This window comes from Manacus candei, unplaced genomic scaffold, assembly GCF_025592945.1.
Source record: "Manacus candei isolate 608988 ecotype Guabito, Panama unplaced genomic scaffold, ASM2559294v1 h1tg000009l, whole genome shotgun sequence".
Lineage (NCBI taxonomy): Eukaryota > Metazoa > Chordata > Aves > Passeriformes > Pipridae > Manacus > Manacus candei.
Genome location: NW_026138057.1, coordinates 8,307,755 through 8,319,867, shown reverse-complemented (window position 1 = coordinate 8,319,867; position 12,113 = coordinate 8,307,755). Strand labels below are relative to the sequence as shown.

The window sequence follows — 12,113 nt, the reverse complement described above, 5'->3', positions numbered from 1 at the left end:
ATTAATTCTGCCTTTGTCAGGCTTGTCTCTCCAAGAACAGGAAATTTTAAGACTTGCTGAGTATGGTCATAAGTGGTGAAAATATGCTATTGTGTTTTCACTTTTCTTTGTATACCAATATATTTCTACAGTTTAAGATTATTTAGCTGAATTTTTCACCAGTGACTTGTTCTGTCATAGCAGTCCAAATTCATTTTTGTAACATTCTTTTTGATGAATTCTTAATGTAAATGCATTTATCCCACCCAAATCCTGAAGTACAGTTTTGTTGAAAGGGAAAATACCAACTTGCTGTAGAAACAAAAGAAAAAGAGATTGATGGACTGAAAGAAACATTAAAAGCATTACAGGTAAGCTATTATTTTTGTTAAATGACTTTTTTTTTTTTGGTATTGCAAGTGTTTTGGGTTTAGTTTTCTTGCTAGTAAGAAAAGAGTTGTTTTTAAGAGGGGTCTTTAAGGCCTTGTCATCTAATCTTTCTAGGACATGTAGACATGTGACACCTGACTAACACTGAGCTTCTGTTCTAATCTTCAGTGCCAAGGCTACTCTAAGGCAGCCCCTTCCAACTAATGTTCTCTTCCTCCAGAAGAACTGCAGGCCCAAAGGTTCAGATAGTGTGTGAAGTGGGCTTTCTTTTCACTTCCACAGCCTTCCTGTTTCTTTCTGTTCTTGTCATCTTACTTCTCACCTGTCTGGAATCTCTGGCTTTGGACTCCTAAACAGAAATAAGCATTTGTTCTGGGCCTCCAACTTGCAGGGCTACCTGTGGTTTTGGGTATTTTCCTTTGTTTCACTGGGAGGTGTCTGTATTTACCACTTAATCCATGGTTTAAGACCAAAGCAGATATGTTGAAAATTGACTATAAGCATTGTAATTCATTGTCAGATTTCAGGTATTACCAGGAACTAATTATTTTTCTGCTCAAAACTGAGTGGGATAATAATTAATTCTATTGAAAACAAATTAGTTATAATGGATTATTACCATGATTTTGCAACTTGCTTTGGTTCTTATCAACATTCTGTTGTGATGGGATGCATTTACATGGTATCAGATTGTTTATTTAACCATGTAGTTAGCACTGAATGTATCTTGGGAGCAAAAATTAATTCCCATGGTTGGCCTTCTGTGCAGTGTCTGTAAGGATTTTGTTGCCTTGTTCAAACCTTGGCATAGCACAGATGATGTAGAATATCCCTCCATGGTCTGCTGAATATAATATGGGGACAGCAGGAGGAATAAAAGATTCCACTGACCTTTCTCTTGTAGGATTAAACAGAAATTTAAAAGAAGCTTAACTGAAATGTTTAGTGTTCACAGATCAAACATTTGTGTTACAGTTTAGTTCATATCTAGGAAATTCTGCTGTGGCTTGAGGAAGCAGGAGGTCACAATGAGCATGTGATCCCAGGAAAATTGTTTGGAGGAATTTTAAATTTGATTCTGTGTTCCTCTCTATCCAGAGAGTCAGAATTCTACCTAAAAATGATGGTTCTCTTGGTTTTTCCTGTATAAGATATATATCTGTATGCAGATATATAAATCTGTACAAGATTTGCACACACTGGGTTCTTCGACATGACTCATTTTTTTTTCCTTTTACTCTTCAGTGTCGTTCAAATTAAAATACTCAAATCAAAATACAGTGGTGTATTAAAATAGTGTTAATGGCTTCTAATGTCAGCTGAATATTATTAAAGCATGTGAGATTGATACAATATCTCTTTATAGGCTACCATTCAGAATATCTAACTAGATGGTTTGGGGCTTTTTTTTTCCAACAGGGAACAGACATATATTCCTGTAGGAGTTGAGGGAATACTTTAATTACTATCTCTGTTTTCTTCTTTCTAAGAGTCCATTTACACTTTTTTTTTATACCTGTCAGAAAACACAAGGTTTTATGCATTTTTTCAAAACTCCTCTAGTAACAAATCAGTGTAAAGTGGTTTTACGTAATTTAAATATTGAAGTGAAATTATGTAAAATGAATCTAATAATAGTGTCATCATTAATTCAAAACTAGTACTACTCTGTTGGATGGATTGGCAACAAATGCAATTGAATGTTAGGTATAACAATACCTAAATATGCAGGTTGTTGTCAGAAAAAAATGTGAGTACAATTCATTGACTAACTCTCTTGTTTTACAGATTTCAAAATACACTTTACAAAAGAAACTGAATGAAATGGTAAGAAATTAATAAAAGTAAGAAAATAAGGAAGAATTTTTATGTAAAGAGAATGTCTGCTTAGAGCATAAATCAATGCTAAGCAACTTTAATACTTAAATGATGTGTGATAATTATTACAAATAATGCAAGGAAGTGCCTCAGCTTCGAATGTGAAAAACTTACAAATGCAATGTTTTTAGGTTTTTATAGTGTGATAGCTACTGTTTAGCACGTGGCATTCTTTCTCATTGAATTCAAGTAGAATAGGTACATTTGTTCTCTTTATAGATTAAAGATTTTTTACAAACTGTGATTTGAATAATATAATTATATTTCTGATAAGATCTAGCATATTCATCTCAAAAAGTAATAGGTAATTCCAAGAAGTTTTTGGTTTTGTTTTTAAGAAAAAATGCTGGTTTTCCTCTCGCTCTTTTTCACTCCTTTTCTCAGAATTACTTCTTGACATCAGTTCCCCTGAACAGTTTAGATTTCACCCAGTCCAGCTCACTCCCTTTGACACAGAGAATAAATTTATACAGAGTGACAGCATAGTTGCTCTGAACCCTGTTGTCTGTTTTAGGAAGCGAAAGAGTGAGCTGCAGAAACACTGCTAGGCTTGATTGAATAAATGCTGTGAAAATTCTGCTGCTGCTCAACTGGAAAGGATAAAGATAATATTGTCAGACCATTACAAACTGGGATTTTAATTAAGAAGCTCAAAAAACTAGAGTCCAGCTTAGCTTTAAGTACCATGACATTTGTACTGAAAGTCATCTTCAACGCTACAGTGGTTTTACACAAAATATGGTGAAATTGAATAATGTGCCCTCTGACCTGGGAGATAAGGCTACAAGTTAAAGATCAAAGGCAACATAAAATGTGGTTTGTCTTACTTCACTTTTAACTTGTATTTGTTCTTCAAATGCAGCTGATCTAAAAATGTGTTAAAAATTTACGAAATTATTGGACTTACATTTAGGTCATTTCACACATTATCTTTCTTTCATAACTTACAAGCTCAGTCTTCCATGTGAGTGAGAATATTTAAATGACAACACCTTTTCTATAAGCTGGAAATGCATCTGTGTTGCTTAAACAAATATCTTCCTTTCTTACGTTTGGAAACTTTTCAATAATTGATTATTTGAATATTTTGAAAACATTGGGGTACTGTACCTTTGATACAGAGTGTGGTAATTAAAAACACTATTGAGTGGGGCACAAGATCCTAGAAATCCTGTTTTTCAGGTAGCATTCCATGTAACATGTACAGTTTGGACTTATTTATGGGAAGATGCCCTGATATGAAATGATGCAAACAAAAAACCCACAAGGTAGACAGAAGTGAATTCTTCCCTGCAGCCTTATGCAGGTTTTAGACCAGGTCAAATTCTACCAACTTTACTCCTTGAGTAGTTGCACTGAAAAAGCTGATATGTTCAAGGTGTCAGAGTAGCAGGTGCCCACGTAGACTCTTGGTCATTGCAAATGGCAGGGTGTTTAAAAGTAAAATTGGTTGGAACTCCAAACCATTCATTTATTTGAGGTCCATTTCTAATTCAGTTTTAGCTTTGTTAAAGACAGATTGGATCATGCCCTGGCTTGTGTTTTGAGAGTAAGCAGATGTGCTGTTCAGTTTATATCTGGCACTTTAGAAACCCTGCCAGGCAGTGAAGGAGCTTCTGTGCATGCCAGGGACTGAGCATGCCTTACTGATGGAGCATTTCATTCTGGTTTTGTTCCTTTAATTCTGTTCTTCTAGTCTAATATATGCAATGTTAATGCTTCACATATACACCGTATTTTAGCATGCTATCCACTGAAGTTTATGTGAAAATTTAGTGCTGGTATAAATTTTACAATACACGCTATAATTTTGAGATAGTGGAAGCTTTTGTTTCATATTGAAAGACTGCACAGAGACAAAGAAATAAAAGATTTCTTTTTAATCCATCTTTATTTTGTTGTTTCCACAATAGAAGTGTTGACTGTTGCATGCTGTGTAGTGGCTTTGCACCTCACTGCATATGGACAGTAATGCTTGTGCAGTCAGGAGGCTACGGGGTGGTTACTGCAAAACCAGTTCTCTTGACAGAGTACACTTGAGTGTGAGCTCTGTATTGCATTCTTTAATTGCTGCTGAAATAAGGACATCACTGCCCAGAAATGGCTGTGGTTGGGTTTTGGTTACCTGGCAGGTGATCCACTGTAGAATGCCAGAACTCTCTATGTGTAGCATCTGTTCTTGTCTTCCCTTAGGAACTCACGTTGGCTGATCCTGGGCGTGTCTGAGAGAGTGAGCATTTGGAGTTGTTTGTCTTCTGCAGTACCTAAATCTTAAATATATATATATATATATGTTGTAGTGCTAGAATGTTAAAAAATCCCAAGAATGAGATTGAGGCTGGTGTTGACTGCTTTAGAAACCAAATCTGTGCCATTCAGAAGAGCAAATTTGGAGTGCAAGATCTCTAGGTAGTCAATGAGGGACAGTGAGTACAGTAGATGGGGTGGGTGCCTCTGTGCAAGACTGCTAACTAGTCCAGTTTCACTTGCTGACTGTATTTGTCCTGGTTAACTAAATGTGTGTGAAACCACTTTGTGAAGCTGCAATGAAATGGTCTAGGTCGAATAAACTCTATTACTCTTCAGAAAAGAGGGAAGCTGGATCTAAATAACCCACATTGTTCCCAGCAGACAGTCCCTCAACTCTGCCCAGGACCTCCTTGCGTGAGTCCTACCTGGCATAGGCCAACATGTGTCAGGGATATTTTAACAACAATACTGGCATTTCCTGAGAGCTTCCCTGCCACCATTTAGTTTTCTAATACAGATGTAGTTGCCACGTGAATTGTGAAATAATTACTGCAAAATGTATAAAATATATGAATGTGTTAAGTATATGAAACTTTAAAAGTTGGTTTGTTCTTAATAATCTATGATAGGAATGTTATTTTTATTTCCTTCCTGCATTTTTAGGAGTTTGCCTGTATTCATACTGTGTTGTTTAAAAACACAGTGAGAAGGCAGTGATATAGGATAAATTATTTTAAAGTAGAAAAATGGTAGGAACTAAAGGATCTGTTGTGGAAAAAAAAAAATCCCTGTTTCGAAGATTTACAATTGGTAACCCTTTGCATAATTTTCACATGATCTTGCCTTAGGTCTCCGTGCCACTACATCTCCTTTGTTTCTCTGACACTTTCACCTCCCAATTACCACCTTCTGCTTCACTGAGTACCTCTGACTAGTGACTCAATTTCCAGAATATCTTTGAGATATGAGCAATTCCCTCTTTGTGTTCCTCCAGTCACCTACTTGACCCTGAGCTATTTCTCTGGTCTGGTTCCACCAAGAAATCATTGTGCCTCAACAAACCATATGGCCACAATCAATTCCACTCCCCATCCCAGCTTATCTTTATTACTAGTGGAGGGCAGGGCAATAATTCCTGTTCTTGCAGTATCAGACGTTAGGAAGAGGAACCAAGATTCTGTGGGTCTTACTCCAGCTCCAGGGTCATCCCCTCCCTATCCTGCAGTGTCTCCTGATGTTTCTTGCTTGTCTTCTATGGAAAATATTTTATGACCTTTTCACTGTGAGCAGAGGAATCATATACTCAGGCTTTTATTTTATAGTGCACTAAGCCTAGAGAGCAGCTTGCCATCAAAAATCATATTTAGGCAAGTGGTGAGCTCTTAATAAAACTCTTGCAGAGAGAGCAGGCCAGTTCCTTTTTTTTTTTTTTCCCTGGAAAGAGCCTTGTGAAATAGCAAAGCATATTTCTACTTTTTGAGAGAGGAGGAGGGAGCATTAACACTGTCTTGCTGACTTAAGAAATAAATTGGGATAACACTAAGAAAAAATCCATATTAAAAAAGTGCAAACCCCCTCAGATCTTGCCACAAGTCTCAAATCAGTGATACCTCCTGTTCCTCAGTCCCTTAGAATAAATACACCTGATGAGGGACTATCAGGAAAAACAAAGAAAATTTTTCCTTTTAATTTTTCTGTTATAAAATCCCCCTCCTGGCATTAGTTAAGCACAGTTCTTCAACAGTTAACTTCTGATTAGGGAAAAGAGAAAGTATATGAACATTCAAAACCTACATTCCTTGCAGTGATTCTGTAAGTGGTGGTGTTTCTTTACCAGTGCTTCCATTATGACTTTCCATTTGCTGTAGTGTGTTTAATTTCATACCTTATAAAACATGAGAAATTTGTATTGTATATCCTGTTTTGCTGGCCTTATGGTGGTCATTTCTTTTGATTACTCTCAGCTTTTATTATCCTCTGATGCTTGGACATGTATTGCATTTGTTACTGTGTGGAAATGGAGCCTTGCATAACCCAACCAGACTGGGCCAGATGCATCCTTGTGTAACCTGAATTTACACACAGGGATGAATTTGGCCCAAGTAATTTTAATTGCTGTGTTGCTTTAATGTAGATTAGAAATGGATTAGATATCTAAATAAATGGTTATCCTTTCTGAGGAATTAATTTAACCCATTCTCTTCAGAAAAAAATTAATTTTAAAACTGACCAAATAGTACCTACACAGCTATTAACAACAAAACAATACAAAGAGGAACACAAAAAATTTAGTACATGTGAAAGAAAGGATAACAAATAGCTTTAAAAAAAATCAGTGGCATGTGTCACTGAATAGTTTGCTGTGAATATGTATTTTCAGTTGCTCCCCACAAAATGAGAGATTGGTAAAAGTCAGTAAATACATTTTAATGAATTACCATGTGGGTTTCATTGTGGTAAAATATTACTTAGGCCAACATGTCAATAGAAGTAAAAATAAAGTGTTAGATATTTATGAAAGTAGTTAGAAACTTCCCTACAGATACATAATGTTAAAGTAGAAGTGAATTTGAGCACGTGTCAGGTGCTCAAAGCCCTTGATTACCATATTTACAAACACCATATTACAAAGCACCCTGTACTCTGAACAGTGCTGTTGTTGGTAAAAAACCTGTTTGAGTGTTTATTGCAGTATAGCCTAAAAAGTTGTCATTGTTGATTAAAAGCATGTTATGCTGGAGAGCATTTCAGAGCATAAAAGGAAGACAGTGCTTTTACTAATGGCTTTGCAAATGTGGCTTTGAAGGATGGCTTGCTTCTGTTGTGTAACAGGAGACAATAAATGTCCATAGGCCTTATTTTCACCATGAGTACACTGGCACTGATGCCAAAGTTTGAGGAGCTTGTTTTCTTACCTATCTCCACTTACTAGTTTGTGCCCTGGGCTCCTCTGTGAAGCTGCTGAGACAGTGGGTTGTGAGGAAAACTTGAGATCAGGATTTGAAAGCAGTTTGTACAGTTCTGCAGGCATTTACATGAAGGTTCTTCTAAATATAAGGGCTGATATACAAAAATATGTAAAAGTGCATTTTTGGTAATCTGGCACACAGGTGAAGGTCTTCCTGCTATCTGAAAATGGGAACTGATAACTAGGTATGAAATAAACATCTGAGATATTCTGGGAATGATTTTGCATTTGTGCTGTTCCATTCAAAAGCATTTGGAGAGCTACTTACTGTCAGTAAATGTGTGCTTCATTTATGTCCCTGACAGGATCAGAAATTACAGATGCACTTGACAGCGAAAGAGGAGCATCATAAGAAGCTGAACGAAGTCGAGAGGTGTTATGCTACTATTGCATCTCAGTTTGGAGTCATAAAGGGGGTCCATGGAAAACTAGAGCACAGTGGTATGTATGTCTTAAATGTCCTCCTGAATTTGATTTTTCTGTGTTTTGACAGCACTGAGTTGGAGACACCTGACAACTCAAAAAAATAGCAGCTGCCCTGGGCCAAGTGCTGCTCTTTGCTGATGCACCACTACAGCTGTGTGTGGGACCACACAGGAAATTATACTGAGGAGCTGATTTGTGATCAGAACAATCCAGCAGTAGATCCATCCCTTTCCAAAAAAAAAAACAACCCCAGAATAAACCCAATCAAAAAACACTCAAAAAAGCAGCTTAATTTGGACCAACTCCCTGTTGCCATTCAGCATAATCAGCTTAAAGCAGTTGTACCAGTGAAAATGAGGGGGTGAAAGTAAAGGAATTAGCAAATAGGAGAAAATGAATGCTTTTAAGTGTAGATTTAATGTTGGAAAATGGATGAAAACCATTAATGAAATAATACAAATTATTTTCTTGTAAAGAAATATAAAATCTTAAACCAGTTCAATAAATAAATAGGGTGTTATGAATAATTTTATGCAGTTAACATTGTTATGTAGATTCTTGCTATGTGTCTATTCAAGCTTTATAAATCTCTACCACATCCCCATTCATGTGCTGACACATAACAAAATTATTTGTGAAACTACCAACAGGCAAAAATACTATTCCACACACTTTTATTTTCTATAAATATTTAATTTTTATCTGTCAAATAATTACTCGGATAACCAGGTGATAAAAATACCTCATTGAAATGAAGTTTTGTACGTGTTAATTCGAGAGAGACATCCTTGTTTCTCATAGCAAAGTGATAAATTTCCATGCAAACATCACAGTGTATGTTTAGAATATAGACTTTTGTATTGTTTCATGTGCCTGGAGTTTACATCCATGTAAACACATACACAGGACATAAACAAAAATAAGTGTTATTAAGGAAAAGAAGTAGTTGTATCACTGAAAACAAAATCAACCACCAACAAAAACAACAAACCCAATCAATCAAACAAACAAAAAAACCATCCAGAACACCAAAAAACTTTTCAAATACTGAATCTTACTAAATTTTTAGTTTCTACCTGAAACTAAAAATTTTATTTTCAGATCTAGTTTGAATAAACTGGTGACATATTCAGTGTATATTAGTGATATTTCAGTACCTCCAGTTATTTTTTGTATTCCATTTTTTATGATGTTAATTTTTAATACTAAAAACATATAAAGATAAAATATTGCTGTGTTTTGCTTTTATTTCCATTGGACAGGAGTTTACTGTTATATCAAATACAAAAGTCTTTTTGCAGTGTCTTGGAAAAATAACAATTACTCTCAGTACTTATTACATTTGAATGATAAAAAAACCTTTTTTTTTTTGCCGTGTTTCTACTTACATTTATCAATAATTGCAAAGTGAACCTCTAGAAAAGATTAAGTGGGTCACTAACTGCTTCTGTTCAAGGAGCCAATATCTTCACCAGTTTGACTCTAGTGTGCCTTTACTGCAGAGAGTTCAATTTGCATGGCAGTGTGTGAGATGTGCAATAGGCATGGAGGTGACCTGTAAATTCTGAGCAAGAGACTGCTCTCAGTGGGAAGGTCAGGCAGGAAAGGGTAGGAACAATTTTGTGCAAATGGTTTAAATTTATAAACTGCTTGTTCTTTATCTGCAGTATTAAAGCAATATGTAGGGACACAAGGAAGTGGAAATCGATGTGTTATAGTGCTGTAGAGGGAAAATACCAGAATTGGTAATAAATCCAGAGCTTTATTGGCTAACTAATGTCCCACTATTAGTACTGTAAAGCAAGAGAGTGAGCACATGACTCTTGTTGAAGGATAGGAGAGAGTTTTGCCAATTTTTGCTTGCTTGTATATGTATGGGCTTTTCCTAAGCTGTATCAGAAGATAGCTGTTATATTCTTCAGTATTTTAATGTTTTAAGCACATATTCTCACACAAAACTGCAAAATTGCTTCTTGTGTTGTAAGGCTGATGTCCATCTTCCCCCATGATGGAGCATCTTTAGCAGAAAAGGGAAGGACTTTCTGGGTGTGATGGAGTGTGCAGAGCTCCTGTATTCAAGTGTGGTGCCAGAAGAAAAAGGATTAGGAGTGAATGAAGAGGAATCAGAAAATAGAAAATGCTAAAGAGACACCTCAGAGGATGAAAATACTAAGATTGAATAGAGGTGACTGAAAAAGTCCAGGGGCCAGTGAATATCTTCAGTTTTTCATTGTGGAATTTCAAGCAATTTCCCAGTGATATCTTGACTTGTATGAAGTCTGAGAGAAAATTCCCTTCCCTTTCAGAAGAGACAGAGGTTACTCTTAGAGTTTTCTGCTGCATTATCCCCTGCTGTTTGCTTTCTCCCATGGCCTACATGCATATAACTCTGTACATCAGTTAACTCAATTATTTGTATGTTCTGTCCATTATGGCCCATTGTGTTCTGTGTTCCTCTGAAAATTATGACAAAGCCTTAGTTAAAAAACAAAACTAGGATTCAAAGTTCATGGACAAGCGATCCCAAAAAAATGTCATCAAGTTACACTAAAAATTAAATTACAATTAAAAACAAAAAAGGCAAACCAACGTAGAGAAGAGTCTTCTCTCATTGTTTGAGGTACAGAACAACTGGTACCACCTGGTGTAATCCTCCAGTATTGTATCACACTACACAGAAAAAGTAAATGAATCATATTTTCAGTTTTAGTCTCCTTTCCACGAAGATGTTTAGTTCTTTTATGAATTATATATGCATACATTGCAGTTATAAATCAAATATTGATAGAAGTCTTCATTAACATGCTCTCACTTTTGTTTGAAGTGCAGGAAGCCATACAGCACAATAAGAAGCTGACAGCAGTGAACAAAAGACAGGAGACTGAAATAAGTAATCTGAAGGAAGTAAGTATGGGATGCATTTCTGAAAGTAGAAACAGGATTCTCTGGGACTTCCAAAAGCCTCTGCAGTATTAATGGGAGTGGTGGGCAAGCAGCAGAGCAGTTTTTCATTCTGTGACATGGCTAAATTAGTCTCATGCTTCCACAGATACTTCAGTTAAAATTGGAGCAGCTCTGAATAATTTCTCTAACTTGGGAACTTTTATTTACCTCTACAGCATCCTGCTTGTTTCCTGCTAATTATTAATGACCTCTCTTCTTCTTGTGCTGTGTTGTCATTGCTTCTCCCATCTGATGTGGAAAGGTGTTTCCAGTCTAGTCAGAGGTGATAAACTGTGTAAGTGAATCTCTTACAGAAGTGGGAGAGTTTTGTGACAGGCAGCTGAGACATTGGATTATAATAATTTTATTTATGAAGAAGTTGTCTGGCCACTGAGCTCTTTTCCCTCTGCATCTCTTCAGAAGGTACTATTTGTCAGGTACATTTTTGAGTTACACTGTTGAACATATGTGACAGTGGGAAGGATAAAGTTCTCTTTTCCTTTTGAGCTGTTTCTTAAGGGCTGACAGGAGAAGAACCAAAGGATCCTCTTAAGTCAGACTTATTCTGTACACTCAGTATCTTACCCCAACACATCTTTTTTATATCTCCTTATCTTTCTATTTCCCTCTTCTTTTAAATTTTTTTTTCCTCCCTTAGATTCTCTAATGATTTTAGATAGGGAACATGATTGTCTTGGCTTCTTGGCCTCATGTTAATTCCCAGTTTCCAGATGAATGCTTTGAGCTACCATGGAATATTTGTAAAGATTGTGATTCTTTTGGAAAACAAAAAGGGTCAGGGGAAGAAGGTAATTTGTACACGAGGAACAGGGACTATATACATTTTATATTTATGTTTATATCTATATTGATCAAAAATGGATGCTTACCTGCCACTACCTGTCTTTCCCTGAAAAATGGGGTTTGAAGTTACAGAAGTATTTGAACAGTCTCCCTGAATCTGGTGCTGGTTTTTGTTCTTAAGAGCATGCAGCCTCTTGTTGTTAAGGTTCTTTGGAGTTTGATGCCATTAAAAGCCTGACTTAAATTTTAACTTTTATCTTGAAATATAAACAGTTTGAGATTTTTTTTCATTTGTTTCATTCCTACCTTCTCTAGTGCTTTATTTAATTCTTATCTTTATTACATAGCTACATTAAAAATTAGTGAGGGACTCAATCTAGATTTGCTTAGTTACATACTAGAATATAACATACCAGATCTCAGTATCAAAAAGATCAAGTTTTGAAGTGATTGTTGGATCTCAAAATTTCAGAAC

At 36.0% G+C, this 12,113-nt stretch overlaps 1 protein-coding gene across 5 annotated transcripts in view; it reads left to right on the top strand.

Annotated features, from left to right (window-relative positions):
- Positions 1-12,113, top strand: part of CCDC73 (coiled-coil domain containing 73) — a 76,596-nt gene that overhangs the window by 38,696 nt on the left and 25,787 nt on the right. For all 5 annotated transcript variants that reach the window (XM_051777286.1, XM_051777289.1, XM_051777288.1 and 2 more), the window contains 4 exons: positions 276-350; positions 2,158-2,196; positions 7,771-7,906; positions 10,716-10,795. In XM_051777286.1, the coding sequence (XP_051633246.1) occupies positions 276-350; positions 2,158-2,196; positions 7,771-7,906; positions 10,716-10,795 (330 nt within the window). The remainder of the gene's footprint in view (positions 1-275; positions 351-2,157; positions 2,197-7,770; positions 7,907-10,715; positions 10,796-12,113) is intronic.